The sequence below is a fragment of the Thunnus thynnus genome, chromosome 10, assembly GCF_963924715.1.
Source record: "Thunnus thynnus chromosome 10, fThuThy2.1, whole genome shotgun sequence".
In the NCBI taxonomy this organism is placed as follows: domain Eukaryota; kingdom Metazoa; phylum Chordata; class Actinopteri; order Scombriformes; family Scombridae; genus Thunnus; species Thunnus thynnus.
In genome coordinates this window covers 6,781,882-6,798,751 of record NC_089526.1, presented here as the reverse complement: position 1 = coordinate 6,798,751, position 16,870 = coordinate 6,781,882, and the positions used below count along the sequence as shown (strand labels likewise).

At 39.2% G+C, this 16,870-nt stretch overlaps 1 protein-coding gene across 2 annotated transcripts; it reads left to right on the top strand.

Annotated features, from left to right (window-relative positions):
* The first annotated feature begins 1,570 nt into the window (after positions 1 to 1,570).
* LOC137190925 (ubiquitin-conjugating enzyme E2 E1-like) lies at positions 1,571 to 15,161 on the top strand. Of its 2 annotated transcripts, none has more exons than XM_067600661.1 (6): positions 1,571 to 1,730; positions 4,091 to 4,274; positions 5,454 to 5,504; positions 10,086 to 10,218; positions 13,903 to 14,050; positions 14,853 to 15,161. In XM_067600661.1, exons 2-6 carry the CDS (start codon positions 4,120 to 4,122, stop codon positions 14,948 to 14,950), a joined length of 585 nt encoding a protein of 194 aa, XP_067456762.1. In that variant the 5' UTR covers positions 1,571 to 1,730; positions 4,091 to 4,119; the 3' UTR covers positions 14,951 to 15,161. The 2 variants fall into 2 exon arrangements, with proteins under 2 accessions (XP_067456762.1, XP_067456763.1); XM_067600662.1 differs by lacking the exon at positions 1,571 to 1,730 and adding an exon at positions 2,321 to 2,454.
* The last annotated feature ends 1,709 nt before the right edge of the window (positions 15,162 to 16,870 follow it).

Genomic DNA, 16,870 nt, shown 5'->3' with positions numbered 1-16,870 from the left:
CCATCATTATTAACAGCACCTTTATTAATGACTTCTGTGTCACAGCCAAATGGCGGGTTGATTAACTCCTGCTCATAATATGATGGGATGTTTCATATTGGAAAAATACCAAACAACACCTTTCAAGCATTTTCATTTTATTAGACTTAATGAGAGGAAGGAAAGTGGGGTGGAGAGAGGGAATAAGAACCAACATATGACAGATTTGAGCTATCCATGTACGGGAGACATGGAGAGGAGACCGGAATGAACAAATAAGAATGAGTTTGTGATAAATTATCTCATTACCTATGTAGAAATCAGCCTTTTGTTTTCTCGAGATAGTGAGATAAATTAACTCGTGATCTTGAGATAATGGAATTAAAAAAATAGTTGCAAGCACGGCCGTTCTCGGCTTCCGTACATACAGACACCTGACTGACTTGAAAAATTGTGAACCTGTCCTTTAACAACTCATAGACATCTGAAATGTGACCCCGACTACACACTGTTGGAAGGTTGGAAACCACTGGTTTCATCTTTAACAATGTGTTGTATTTTTAAACTTATCCATTGTGTCAAATGATGACGTGTCGGTCACGAACGAGTCAACTTTATGAGCCAGCTCCTGTCTGAGAGTTGATTTCTTTTTTCTTTCTTTTAATTTAATAAAAGACAGAATAATAGGATGATCTTTTCTCCATGCACTGACTGAATCATTGTGTTGATGTGTGTGTATGTGCGTGCAGACAGAGATCATACTCTACATTCATGTGGTGCCGGAATAATTGGAAAAATTAGTTCCCGACTGGGAAAATTCACATGAACGCCCCCTCAAGTCAGAACAACTTAGAAAGTCGGTGAAAATTTTGGTACACGACTTGCCGACTTTGATGTCACATATGCAGGACATAAATGTTTGGTTGATGGCAAGAAACTTTTTATTAATTCACATATTGCATATCAATTTTTTGCTCACATGTAATTTGTAATATGGTATTAGGTGGTAACTGACCTAGATTAGTTAGAAAAGTTATTTATTTGCATTAACCCTGATGACAAGTCAGGTAAAGCAATATTTTCTCTTTGATTTACCCATTTCATTTAGCATTTTTAACACTGGCTTAACACTTGGATAGTTCGATATAAATAAAAAGTTCAATACACAGGTGTAATAGTGTTTTATGTGTTACATTATTTAAGGTATTATACCAAACATAATGTTATAAGGTTTAGTATAATTACATTGAATAACTGAAGTGATATATGTGCATATATATCAATCATATGTCAAAATATTGCAAAATTTGGCTGAATTATAAAAGCCAGAAGTGGTACTAAATGAAGAGCCGTTTGGGAATCGAAAGAGCCGTTATTAATGAGTTGATCCAAATAATCTGGCTCACTAAAAAGAGCCGGAATTCCCAAATCACTAGTGTCAAATCCTCATCTGAAAACTATCAAATAGTGGAGTAGAAGTGCAATATTTCCCTCTGAAATACAGTGGAGTGGAAATTTAAAGTGGCATACAATGGAAGTATGTCAAAATTGCACTTAAGTACTTAACTGCCTTCCACTGCTGGTTGGTCAATATGTAAAACACACATGATGGCATGTTGGCTGTGCTGTTTCCAGAGTAGGACCGGTGCTGTTCAGCCCACTGCAGCCGAGGTAGGCTACTTCCGTTCCGCAGAGGGCGACAGGCACCAGCCAGCCTAGACTGTGGCGGAGGTCCAGACACAATAGACTGGGTAAGTTTTATTAGCGAGCTAAATAGATGATTTAAGACCGACATTCTACCGAGTGGCCACACTATACATTTCGGTCTGTTGCCTGTGTATGCTCTCATGTGAAGTCGGAGGTGTGTTGACCGACACACACCCGCTGAAAAGACGAGCAAACAAACAACACGGCCGCGGTGTTGGTCGCACGGAAAAGGGGCTCCGGCTATGTGCTGGAACGGAGCTGTTCCTGGCTACTGCCTGAAATTCTCACATTTAAACTAACCTTGAAATACGTCTTAGTGGGATCCGTTAAAAATGTACACAGCCGCGACGTTTCTCGCAACAACCTGTACAATTTAAGTGTATACGTATATTAAAGCTACCAGCTTGTCGGCTCACTTGTAAAGGGATGCTTAGCAAGCAGGTTTACCCCACGCCGCTCCGAGAAGTAGTCGTATCCCTAAAGTCGCTGGGCCTGAGTGTGCGTTGCCAGTTTTCGGGGGGAGGCAACGGTAAGCAGGCTAGCCACAGCTCGGTGTAAAAGGGGGAGGGGTAGGGGGTCACCACCTTGATAACATATAATGTCTCAGCTACATTTATTAGTATTTAATTACTATACAGTAGTCTTAGTTTGAGTTGACGGTTCTTAAATGGTTAACTTCATAGCGTGCGGGTGTGAACTGTGCACTCAGCTAGCACAGCGGCTAACGGCAGTTTGTTTAACCGACACGGAAACGCGAGCTAACAGCAGGTATGTAGAAAACACACACGCACACATTATTGGAAAGACCAGCTGAACAGATGATTAACATGTCAGGATAATTTACTACGTAGTTACTAAAGACTATCAGTGGTGGAAAGTAACTAAGTACATTTACTCAAGTACTGTACTTACAGTTTTGAGGTACTTGTGCTGTACGTTAGTATTCCCATGTTAAGGTACTGTAAGTCTTCCACTCCACTACCTCCCCTGCAGAGAGAAATATTATACTTTGTGCTCCACTACATTTATTTGACAGCTTCAGTGACTTTTCAGATGATTTGACACAATGGATAATATAACAAGCTTTTAAAATACAACACATTGTTAAAGATGAAATCAGTGGTTTCCAACCTTTTTGGCTTTTGACATCTTACAAAAAGCAGCGTGTAGTCAGGGTCACATTTATTATGTCTATGAGTTGTTAACAGCTCCACCAAATAATGATTTTTTTCCCTTTAAACTTCCCACATGGTTTCATTTCAATAAATTTTCAAATGATCCAATGATTAGAGAAAAAGTTTTTTTCTTCTTTTCTCTCCCATTAATCATCTCACGACCCCTCAGATTTATCTGGTGACCCTTTGGAGGGGCCCGACCCCCAGGTTGGGAACCACTGGACTAAACTAGCTAACTATACATATATATAAGTAGTTTAAACTAGCTCCACCTCCAGCAGCTACAACAGTAACATGCTGCTCTAACATTAATGATTCAGTATTAATAATCTAATGATGTCATATATAATAATATATCAGTCAGAGGGACCAAACCACTACTTTTACTGCAATACTTTTTTGCTGATAATACTAGTATAATAATAATAATAATAATACTAAAGTAGGATTTTTCATTTAGGACTTGTATGTGTAATGGTGTATATTTTACATTGCTGTATTGGTACTTTAAATTAAGTAAAATCTGAACACTTCTTCCACCACTGGTGACTATAAATATACATCTAATATTTACTCTTAATTATTATGTTTTGCTCAACTTTCTAATAACTACTTGTCCTTCATCCTAATACCTAAAAAAAATAAATAAATAAAATAAAAGCAGATTTCTGAGTAAGTTATCAGAACAGGGTGGGTGAAATACCAGAGGAGTTGTCAGCTATAGAAGTAGACAAGAAGTTGCCTATACACTACATGAAAATGATTGTTTATAAATAGTGAAAGTTGCTTGCTAATTATGAAACCCGTCAGCTATTGTGGCCGAGGGGCAAATTCACACCTGCTTTGGTTAGAAGTCATTTTGAAACACTCCTCCTCCTTGCAGCTGTGTCTTTTTACATAAAGGACATGTACACAGTTTGTTTGAAAGGATCCCAAATGAACATTGAAAGAGGTTTTTCTTGCCATAATCATTCCTCCTGTTCATACTGACCATTAGAAGATCCCTCCATAATGCACTTACAATATAAGCGATGGGGGACAAAATCCACAGTCCTCCTTCTATGCAAAAATGTATTTAAAAGTCTATCTGAAGCTAATATGAAGCTTCAAATAAGTCAAATCAAACCTCTTTTTGTTACTATACTTCCACTTCACTGTCCGAGGAAACACGAAGAGGGAATTTAATGTGAACCTGTCCTTTAAATTATTTTCTACGTCGCTCGCCTCAGGGTCCGGCTCTTCTCCAATCCAAACCGGTATGTCGGATGAGGATTCCCGTGCCAGCACCAGCTCTTCCTCATCACCACCTTCCTCCAGCCAAACCAGACAGAGGGACACACCTTGCAAGAAGAAACGGGAGAGCAAAGCCAGCATGAGCAAGACCTCCAAGCTGCTTTCCACCAGCGCCAAAAGGTAAATATAGCGATGAATCGGTTAATAGACTCTGACTTGGCTCATTAAATATCTTAAAAACAGTCAGATCTGTCTGTTGCCCAGTGGTGGAAATGTAAAAATACTCCCATTACAAGTAAAAGACGTGTGTGTGAAAAAACCTCCTTAAGTACTGAGACTCAGCAGCCAGACATTTCTCATTTCTCTGTCTAGTAGCAGCTGAGATTGTGAGAGTGACGCTGAAATGAGAACAGCTGATCCACCTTAACTGAGCCTGGTCAGTTTAGGCTAACCCATTGTCGCTAACTTCGGGGCTAACCCCTTTCATTTTGGGGAAACAACAGACCAGACTTTTCTTCGTCTTGAGAAGCCGCAGCATTTATTAGCTTATGCTGCACATTTCCTGCCAGATTGACAACTTACTGCTAACCTTTTTCCTCTGCTCCGCTCAAATTCACCGTCACTTTTCTGCCACTAGCTCTCGCACTCAACCACACACTTCTCTATTCCTTAAAAGGAGCTACGCTACCAAAGAGTTTCCCAGGCAATGACATAGAGGAACAGTGCAGAGGCTCCCAAACGCTACTGATTCAGGGGTTCTTGTCGGCCTGGCCCATACGATTATAGGGGAAACACTGGATAAATTGACAAAAGCACACGATGTGACACTACTTTGAGATATTGTCAGTGCAGCTAAAATAGATTTTGATATCAGAAAAAGCAATTCTGATATCTGTAGCATCAAGCAGCGTGTTATATTCCTCCCACCTTGCATCATCGTTCAACAGTCATTCAGGAATAAATCCATCAAAGATAAAGGAAGAGATGCTAATTTATCTCCTGACAGTAGCTCCAGATGAACATAATGTACACAGTCACAAGATCTGCTGCGTTTTTCAGTAAACGACACAAAGCTTCCTTTTTCCCCCCTTCTCTCACAGTCTTATTCTAGCGGACTTACACAAACACTGTTGCTCTGTTTACACACAAAAAGCAATGGCATAAATTACATGACTCACAAACAAACCAATTGATTAGTTACAGAGTTGTTAGTTTTTGGAGTTTCATCATCTCTTCTTGCTCGTGGGTGAAGCAAAACATCTTGAGAAATCTTTGTGGTGATCGTGGGTTTTTTTTTTTTAATGACAGAGTGATATGATTTGCCAGTGACTGATTCAGATATTTCTTTTGTGTGTGCAGGATTCAGAAAGAGCTGGCCGACATAACTCTGGACCCTCCGCCAAACTGCAGGTGGGTTTCACTCTTTGTTTCAACTGTGTGACTGTTCTGTCATTAGAAACACATTGATCCTCTTATGTCTGTCCTGATACTAAGTGTTGTAACATCTAAGCACTGATCTCACTGTTCTTACTGATTGGGATCATTCTTCATCCTGTCAGGCTGTAACTACACATTTAAATCTTAACTATAAGACGTTTGTACACCAGAATTATTTTTATACTTGTGCAAATTATGGTATGTTGTTAATTATTGTTGATTAAAGGTTCATTTAATTGCATCATGACATTGACTATGAAACAGCATTTGAAGGATCAAGCCCATCTTTGATAAGGATCAGTTAAATTTCATCATTAAAGACTTGCATTACATATTATAATTAGAGCTGTTTGTATACCAGATTTCCAGGCTTGTGCAAATTTTAGATATGAAATTCAACAAAACAGTTTCAACTCAGGGTCCACCTTACAGATTTTCATCTTCTTTCAAATCGTATCTCAGTGAATGGAGCTTATAATCTTAACAGAAGATTATTTTGTCAAACTACTGTTCCAAAGGTTGAGAATGAACTTTCTTACTCATATAAATATGAACTCATATAAAGTAGTGTTTTGTAATAACAGAAACTAAGACACAGCGTTTAATGTGGATCAGTCATACAGGGCGGTATGAGTCGTACTCATGTGTCTGCTGTCAAGTGTAGTAAAATTACAGTATTTCCTTTCAGAACTGGTGAATTATTATGATGCAAGATGGGCTGAATCACTGCGTCAGAAAAATACAACATTAAAATGGCAAATATGTTTGGCTGTTGAACTCTTAAATACAAACATGCTTTTTTTTTCAGTTGAAATCTAAACGTAACCTTTCATCAGGGCAACATGAACCCCACGGCTGCTGTAAGAAGAGAGCCGGATCTAGAGCCAGAAGTTTAATTTTCAAAGGAAACGTTTGGTATTTAGCAGGAGGACAGACCCCTTCTGCAGTCGGTTTTTACTGCAGCGCTGCGAGTAGAAAGATTATCCTTTAAAACAGGATGGTCTGGGTTCAAGCTCCCGTCTCGGCAGGCGTCTTCCCTCCTGCCGTGCCTTAAGGCAAATCACTGAAGCTCTCCGTGCTCCGGGCTGCTGCTCTGCAGCTGAGCCTGACCTCTGACCTCCCCGTGGAGGAGGAAGGGAGATCAGGAATCTCTTGTATCTTGGCTCAGTAGATCAAACAAGCAACCTCAGGCCACAGACCATCCCAAAAACCAACACCGTCTGGATATTTGCTGCTAATCAAAGTAAAGACTGTGGTATTTATTCAGTCACAGCACAAAGCTGTCACGTAACGAGCTGTCAGAAAGAAACGGAGAGGATTTGAGGACATCTATAGGCTGAAGTGCGTGAAGATGTTTTCTCAGGAAGTAGTGGTGCTGCACCCCTGCCTACAGGTGGCTGGCAGCCTATAGGCCCCTTTGTGTTGTTGCAACAATTAATTTTTTCCTGTTCTATGCGAGCCGGTCCAGTAAAAATAGACCCGGCACGTAATGATAGTGGAGCAGAGAAAAGAACCCGGTTGACACGTGCCGGTTTGAATCATCTCTTACTGTGGACGTGACACTCCGCCTCTAACGGTCCCTGTAGGCTCTACTGCTTTTTAAATCATGTCGACCGGTGCGAGCTTTCCAGGTGATTTCTTTTTATTGTGTATTGTATCGATGTTTGAGTGTTTTCTTTAACCGTTTACTTTAAAGATTAGAGAGGCAGTTTTCAGTGATTGTAAACGTTTCCATGCGTTTGGTAATGTCATTGCAGCAAATATCGTGGGATATTTAAGCAGCAAAACTAACAACTGTAGTTATAAACTTGACAGGACAGAGGAAACTCTCCGGGGGAAACAGAATTAAACTTCTAGCTTCTAAAATAACATTCTTTAGACAGCTCTGATGGAGCTCAGATTTTATCAGCAGGACGACTGATTTACTCCAAACAATCTCACTGTATGAAGCTGGACTGAGTGTGTGTGTGTGTGTGTGTGTGTGTGTGTGTGTGTGTGTGTGTGTGTGTGTGTGTGTGTGTGTGTGTGTGTGTGTGTGTGTGTGTGTGTGTGTGTGTGACCTTTTTGGATGCGTAGAAGGGCAGAGAACATTAATTAACATTAGATCCTGACCGATCCTGTCAGCATGTCTGGAGATTTAACTAATCAATGAAGTTACGCTGCCGTCACTCTCAATGGGGAGACGCATTTATGGTTTCTGCTGCAGGGGAATCACTGCAGGTATGAAATAAACTCCAAAAAAAAGATATTTGAACCTGGAAAATGTTCCTGCAGGCATGTTTCCAAGACAGTGGTGAGTGGGAGGAAGGTCACTGGTGCTATAATCATCAATATAATCATTGGGAGAAAGTGTGTGCATTGTTTGGTATATTTTACAAGCATGAAGCACAGAAACAATAGAAACACTAGTATGATAAAGCTCATTAAAGCCCTGTTAGAAATGTAGTAAATGTCCTTCAATGAAGCTTTCAAAGGCAGAAAAGTGATTAAAAGTGAACGCAGCCTACTTTGTGTCTGTGACTGTATCATGACTGCAGCACGATGACGTCTCCGGTCGAATTAACAATTTGAAATCGTGGATTAAGGACGGATGAGGAAGTTCTGACACTGACGGACAAACGCAGCAGCAGGTTTCAGCGGACGGATCGCGCCATTTAGGCAAATTCATAATGGACTACATAATTACAACAGTGGAGCATGACAGCTTAAAATACAACCTGTCTCAGTGAGTTATGGATTAAAAGCCATGTTTAATTGAGTACCTCGTATTACAATAACGTATCTAATGTAATAACTTTAAGATATTCAGAATTTGAAAATACTCAAGAGGCTTCACTTGTTCTTGAAGAGTTTGATAGCATTTCTGCGTGTTTCTTTCTTTTAAATCAACATGAACAGTTTGTGTCGTGGAAGTGTAGACAGATCAGGGATTTTCTGTTTTACATCGTTTTTTTTATTAATCGGTTAATTTATTCGGTCTGAAAATACTTCAGAGTTGATATCTCCGAGAGCTCGTCGTACGTCGACTGAGCTTTTACCCAAAGTTGATTATCCAGACGTTACGAGCTCTTTCACTGTTTTTTAAGTCTCCCATCTTGACGGCATTTCAGAGCGCAGACACGACTGCTTTAACTTATGGAAAAAGCTTGTTTATGCCAGTTTTCGTAACTGTATCCAAGGTAGATCAAACGACTCATAAATGCACATAAGAGTAAAAGGATGTTTTTGAGGCCGAATGGCTGTCTGAGTCGGGAGGAATGCGCTCATATAATGAAAATCAGCCACTTAGAAGTCAAAGCTTTACATGTGGTGAATGTTTTTATCTGTCACATTTACAGTCATATCTTTTAACACCCAGTTAATTGGCCCAAACTGTGCTCTCTGGATCGATTTTTTTTTTTTTTTCCCTACGTTGTAGCGTGTCACTGAAACACGGCCAAACATCCGTGTCGACTTTGATCAAAAAAAAAAAGCAGAGCAGAACGCAACATCTGCCCCCCCACCTCCCCTCCCATCCCCCCCAGGAGCTTTGGATCAATGCTATTATGTCTTGTATTTATGACCCCCGAGGGGTTCAAGACCACATGTTCTGCATGTTAGACGGATAAAGGCTGGGCTGCTTTGAGGCAAAATCAATGAAGATTACAGATCATGATGCATAGATGCGTCACGGGGGGGTTCGCTTTGAACAGAGGCATCTTCTGAATGATGCACAGGGGGAACTTTCTCCAGAAGAAATAAAAATCATTTTTATGAGCGGTACTCTGCAAAGGTTGAAATTTTGCTATGTTACTGCTTTTAAATATCCAAATTGTAATCGTTACATTTGTTTTCAGCCATCAGAGACACTTTTCTCTTGATGTTTAGAGCTTAATAAACAGTAAAAAATGTTTCACACGGCAACTATTTCTACAGAAGGAAGAGTTATTTTGGTGGAAAGTTTCCTTTAATGACACGAGTCAGGCAGATCTTGAATGGTGCGTTCGAAGCATTCAAAACAACACCCACAAACACCAGTACGCTGCCAGTAAGCAGGGATTCATTAAGTCATACAAACAGTGCACGAATGAATAAGTGACTTTCATATTAGAGTATAAACTTCATTGATTATTCCATTGATGCGTCCATTTGAACAGCAGAGTCTGATATATTGATAAATCTTCCTCAGCGTGCAGGTTTCTTTTCCTCTGACTTTATTTGTTGTCTTGTATGTTTGTAGAGGAGATTAACTCACTAACGGCGTTAGTGTGTTTGTTTTTCCTGGTGTTGTTTTTTTCCCCCTTCAGCATTATTGATGAGACGGTTTGATCTATAAGGGTAAACATGAGGGTTGAAAAGAGCAAACATCAATTCCTTGAAATCTGCATCAGGGAGTACAGTGGCAGATCAATCTATACATCTATAGTCCCTTTAAGCACCTGAACAGATAAAAAGAAATGGAAATGTACTAAATTTACATCGACATCTAACAGGATTTGATGGTTGCTTCAGTTTCAGCGTTTCTCTCACATGATCGCGCAGCTGAAGGTCTTTTTTTTTTTTTTGTGCCTGCAGTGCTGGCCCGAAAGGAGACAACATCTATGAGTGGAGGTCGACCATCCTGGGACCACCAGGCTCCGTCTACGAGGGAGGCGTCTTCTTCCTGGACATCGCCTTCACGCCCGACTACCCCTTCAAACCCCCCAAGGTACCGACATCAGCGCCGCATGTCTGTCAGCACCGCTGCAGGGTTTTACAACCTGATATGGTTCAAAAACTATAATGAAACAAAATGATAGAAAATCCTAAAGAGAAGCTGTTCTTCATAGAGACACCAGAGGTTGCTGTTCAGAAGAAATTTAAACTATAGTACACACAGATCCTGTAACCTGACTGAGGCAATGCAGCTTTATTTATAGAGAACATTTCATTAACTGCTTTACATTTAAAAACATCAAGCATATACAACACAGTGGTATAATAACAATAATAATAATAATAATAAAAGTTTAGGAGGAGTTTAGTCAGTGAGCAGGTCAGAAACATACTGGGGAGCTGAACCATGTGGTGTCTTAAAAACCAATAGGAGGCTAAAATTATTTTCATTATCTATTAATTTTCTTGATTATATCAATTAATTATTATGTCTATAAAAAATCTATAATGCCTGTTATAATTTCCCAGAGTCAAAGGTGATATCTTCATATCTTTATTTCTTTTAAAACCTAAAAATAATCAGTTTACTATCATGTGTGACAAAGAAAAGGATTAAATAATCACGTATGGGAAGCTGAAACTATTCATTCATTCATTCATTCATTTCCTGTCACTTACTGTAGAGGCTGTTTATGAAAGTTTAGATCTGATATGGATGAGTTTTTGCTCTGGTGTCACTGATATTTTTTGCTATTATTAAGTTTTCCTCTGAAAAATCTTACTCAAAGGTGAAGTCTGGTGTTTTGTTTGTTTTGTTCTTGTTGTCAACAAACTCCATGAAAAGGCCCAAACTCACAGTGTGCAGGTCTGTCTCTGTATCCTTTAATAGTGTCTGACTTCCTGCCCAAAGCCTGTTCATTCCTAGAGGACGTAAGTCTTTTCTTGATAAGAGTTTAACAAATATATATATATTTTTTTTTTTTTTTTTAAAGACGTATTTCATTACATTTTCCAGCGGGGAACTGTAGTTTTCAGTGAGCGTTACACAAACAAACAAGAGTGTAGTTTAATGTATTTGAGTATTTGTTGGGACTATTTTTAGCCTCGGATTTGGCGTTCTAGTGAGTATTTCCAGCAGCAGGACGGCGTATGTGGGATTCACTGAAAATAAACTACACTACCCGTGTTCATGTCCTCCACTCGTTGATGTTTTAACAGTTTTGGGAAAACAGTGGAGCTCTACGGCACAGAGGAATTACTGGTTTTGATTTTTTTTCATGGGATTTGCTGACAGTTATAATCCTACGAATACGCGAATATCACCAGACAGAATATAATAACACACCAAGTTCTAATTAAAGATTTCTTCACATCGCTTGCACATAACTAATAACTATAGAAAGCACTTCTGTGTGAAGCGTCGGAGCAGAAACAAAGTGCTCACTGTCAGATCTTTTCAGCGAGGCACGGCTTCTCCTGCTGTTTTACAGGCAGAGCTCATGATGGTCACAACAACATTATGTGGTTTTTCTGGAAAATCTGCTCCGTGTTTGAAGTCTTTCCCCTGATTTACATTCTTAAGTGGGAAACATAAATATGTGGACGGTAGTAAAACACGTAGAGTGTTGTCGGTCCAGATTTCTGTTCTGCTTCAGCATTTCTTCTCTTTTGAACACTAGTTTCTCCTGCGGGTATGAAGAAGTTCAAATGAAGCTGCTTATCAGACATCAGTGTGCTCTTTTTCCGACGTCGGTGACTTTCTCTTTCACAAAACGAGATTTCTCGTTCAGTTTCCTGGATGTGATGGATCCACATTAGACTTTTTTTTTTTTTGTCCCCACAGGATTATTTGAACCAATTAAGTTACATTGTGAAACAACTACTGTCATTATGGTGTCCCTTAAAATGCCAATCCTGATTGCTTTGTTTGTCAGGCTTATTTGAAGTCGGATAAAAGAAATTAGGTAATAAAAATAGTGAGAATAAAAACAAAACAAAACAACAAAAAAACAACAGCCGCAAGCTGTGAGTCTGGGGTTCAAGCCAACAACAGACCGTTAGAAGTTGAAAGCATCAACGGCCTCGTTAAAAATATCCACCAAGTTTGACGATGTTTGGACAAACTGTCATTGATTTATGGCTAAATTTTGCGTCAGGCCCATGTAGGTGTTTGGAACTGGTGGCGCCCCCTATCGAGAGATTTCCAAATAGTTTTACACACGTCGTTCAACATTATAATGAAACACAAACTGTGAGTTTTGTCAATTATTGGACAAACAATTTCTGATTTACAGTCTGATTTGTGTTATAAATCACCCTTTATTTGCATTTGTGGCGCCCCCTAGTGGTGGATGTGAATGAAGCTTTCAGGGTTTGTTATGTGGACACATCCTCAGTTTAGTAATGATGGGTTGTTGACTGAGGTCTGTTTACATGTTGAGCCACGTCCTTTTGAAGTTCATTGGTCAATATCTTCAACTAAATAATAATAATATCAACAAGCTTTATGCGACTTTTGATAAACTTGGTCCAATAATGATCTACAGAAAAACTTAGGAGATGTCAAAAATGTGTTTTTCAAAAAATTCAAAATGGCGCATGTCTAGGCACACTGTGGCTTATAAGGATAGATTCGTCTGGACCCACAGAAAGCTCCAGTTCTGGGTTACCGTAGAAACATGGCAGTCCACATGGCGGGCTCCGTGGAAGAGGACGTGCTCCCTATGTAGCACCAAAACACAACAATCCTTATTTTCATGGCATTATACACTAATTAAAACATACTTATGAACATTATATTCCATTTCTGCCACTAAATCTTACACACTGGTCCTTTTTAAGTGTGAATATTGTTTCATCCACTAACTGAAGACAAGATGCATCAGGATCTGGTCGTTTTAACACCTCTGTTTAACAGTTTCCTTTGGGAAACCCTGAATTTTTTCTTCTTCTGTAAATGTGTGCAAGAATGTAAATCACTAACGGTGATGGATGAATATAGATCTGCTCAGTTAACACCTGCTCATGTTTGCTTCACTGTGTAAACAAGAGCAGGAAACAGCCTCGTGACGTTAGGAGGCAAAAGTGAAAATAAGATTTTAAAAACACCCGAACGAGCTACTTTAATGTCAGAATCAAAGCTGCATGTGAAACCGAACACCTTCTTTTATCAAACCTATCTACGCATTTAAATGTTTCATATAAACCGACACGACATGTGAAACGCATCAAAATTCCAGTTTAGATTTCCCACAACTCACTTGTTCCAAAATCATTTTCAGTTTTGCATCATTTACTGTAAATAAATCACTTGCTTTCATTGTTGGTCAATATACTGATAACTTAATGAGAAGTTTCACCTTCTTAGTAATATCTGTAAAAGTAGAAGTCATAACAGAGATTTTTTTTTTTTTTTCCAGAGATCTTAATAGTGACAGTGTTTCCCGGCATTTAGAAGTTCTTCTTTTTAACCACTAGAGGGCTTTCGTCTCCTGCAGAGCAAAACATTTAACACTCCAGGTCCAAGTGGAGGCTTTCTGCATGATTGACCTGCAGACATTCTCTTAATATAACACTAATAATGACTCATTTCTACATTAATACACCTCTCTCAGTTGAAAAGTGTGACTACTTGACTGTGAATTGTGCATAAAAATGACTATTTAAATCAATTTAACAGCATTCATAGTGAACAGCGGTAGTTAATGTTGCATCCCGACTGTTTGTGTGTCTGCAGGTAACGTTTCGTACGAGGATCTATCACTGCAACATCAACAGTCAGGGCGTGATCTGTCTGGACATCCTGAAGGACAACTGGAGTCCCGCCCTCACCATCTCCAAGGTGCTGCTGTCCATCTGCTCCCTGCTCACAGACTGTAACCCAGGTAAGACGGAGAGCCGGGGTCCACGGCGGCTGTTAGTCGCTGTTTAGAGTGACCCAGCAATGCTGTTCAGTTCAATGTTTCCCTCTAGTTGTTCTGGCTCATTTAAAGGCAGAGACCGTGTAAAGCAGCGGCAGCCTTCTTTAAGTTTTCCGTCCTGCTGGATCTCTTCTACGCTACTTTTCTCAGCGTGAAACATCAAGTCTATGAGATATTGCGCGACAGGAGAAAAGGATAAAAACACTCTAAAGTGGCTGAAGTTCATTTTCAGATATATGATCTGAATCCACCTTTCAAGCTCCTGAAGAGCATGTCCTTGTTTTTTTGTTTTTTTTGTTTTTTTGTTTTTTTTACTAAACAACAGCATTTGGAAACTCAAGCCGCACAGATGCTGGTAAATTTTGCCGGTGCTTTGACAGGAAACCTAAAGCAGAAAGGGATTTTTGCATTTTACCGGCTGCTCGAGGCCGCAGACACACTTCATTTGTTTTTACAGCTGTGTCTGGTGCTTTTATTAAAAGATTGACAGGAATTGAACTGTCTGATTCTGCACACGTACAATTATTCCCCCCCTAATTTATAACTAAAAAACCCCCCCTTTCTAATAGCGGAATCAGTATTGAACTGTTTTAACAACATTCTGGCTGAAGAAGAATAATCCTCACTTGTTTTTTGCTATTCAACTAATATGACTTCTTGTTTAATAAAGAGAAATGGAGATACATTCATAAGCCTTTTAGAGTCGATGTTTTATTATTTCTACATACAGATTAAATTTAACCTGCAATCTGTCTCTCCCGTGCAGCCGATCCCCTGGTGGGAAGCATCGCCACCCAGTACACGACTAACAGAGCGGAACATGACCGAACGGCCAAACAGTGGACAAAGCGATACGCCACATAAACCCACAGAGGACGTCAGAGGGAGGAAGAGGAGGAGGAGGAGGAGGAGAAGGAGAGGGAGGAGGAGGAGGGGTCGGGGGCTCTGGGTGGTTTGTGTCGGGGGGGTTATTTCTATCTCAGATTTTTAGTACTTTATTGTCTGGTATATTTTTTTGTTTCCTGATTAAGTTATCTCCGCAAATATGGTAATAAAGGAACACAATGGAAAGGAAGTCTTGTCCGCCTCCTTTTTTTCATTACATTGTTAACTTAATGATGGATTCTGAATGGGAGCCTGCAGGACAAATTACCAGTAATCACTAAGCTGAGCACACTGGGGAGCCACATTCCTGCGTCACTACTACAACCATTATGACACATATGAAGGTAATGGTGGTCTTAATATTCTGATGTCATTTAGGGTCATTTTCAGCACATTTAACAACATTTTCATTGTTTTTTCACATTCTGGCTGCGATTATCTGTGACATTTTTCTGACGCTTGACTGGTTCGAGAAGTCTTCTTCACATAAACGTTACAGTCGTAGCGGTTCGCTGTCAAAATATCTTCTTAAATATAAACAATTCTCTGGAAAAACCCTGCTGCCTTTTCTATGTTCTATATTTTTTATATTCACAAAACTTAATCTGAGAAAGAAGTGAAAAATTATAAATAGATCATGTGAAAACATCACCAGTAGTACCAGTAAGACTTTAGTAATACTTTGTCATTTGCTGGAAGAAGTTGCAACAGACAGTCAGTCAGTCACCTGGGCTCGGATGTCTGATTGAAATCTGATATCAAACCTCAAGATATGATTAAGAATATTTTCCAGGTATCAATTAGAACTACAGCGATTAGTTGATTAATCTAATAGTCTTATTAACAGGAAATTAATCACCAACTGTTTTGATGATCGTTTTGAGTCACTTTTTTTAAGAAAAAATGCTAAAACTCTGGTTCTAGCTTCTTAAATGTAAATATTTTCTGTTTCTTTTGTCCTCTATGACAGTAAACTGAAGATCTTTGAGTTGTGGACTGTTGGTTGGGACAAAAACAAGACGTCTTAGGTTGCTTTTTAGGCTGTGATTGACATTAATTGTGAGTATTAATTGAGAAAAACGACAGATTAATCGGTAATGAATATAGTAGGTAGTTGCATCCTTCGTATCAATCAGCCTAGTGCAAACACAAATCAGTGTTCAATGCATTTAGCTCTGTTTTACAGTTTGTCAGACAAAACCGCACGTTAAAAGCCTCCATATCGTATTATTTTATTGGTTTTTAATTATAGTTTGAAGGAGAATATTTACAGACACATCACGTAGATGCGAGGCTACTAGAAAGCAGCTTGCACACGTACTCATAGTCACAAAACTGAGTCATTTAAGACAGATGTCTGTTCCTGATCTTTTAAATAACAGTTTGTCATTAATTTGATTAACAGAATTGTACTAAAAACTAAATGAGCATCTCAATGCAGTTCCACTGAAAACCAATAAATTGTTTTATTGAGTTATTGCCCAGCCCTAGTTTAGCTACATTTTCCCTTATCAACGTTAACGTTTAGTCAATAAAATTTTCCACTCTGACGGGCCGATCACACAAAACAGGATCACTAATTTAGCTAAACAACTGCACAAGTAACCAGGTAGCAACCAGCAACAACTCTAAACTTCAGTCCAAGTTTCAGATCTAACTAAAGATGCCATGAATCATCCTTTGTAACCCCTTTCACTCGGTATTACTGAAATCGCTGGATTTGCTGTGGAGACATAACGCCTGAAGACAATTAAATATTAGTCACATTTTCCTTTAAGTGACGTCATCCAGTGAAAAGCTGCATCCTCTTAATCTGTTGGGGAAAACATCTCTAATGTGGGGTTAAGTGATATAAAGTATATAGATCATCAGGTGGTAAATACTCACTCACTGAATAAC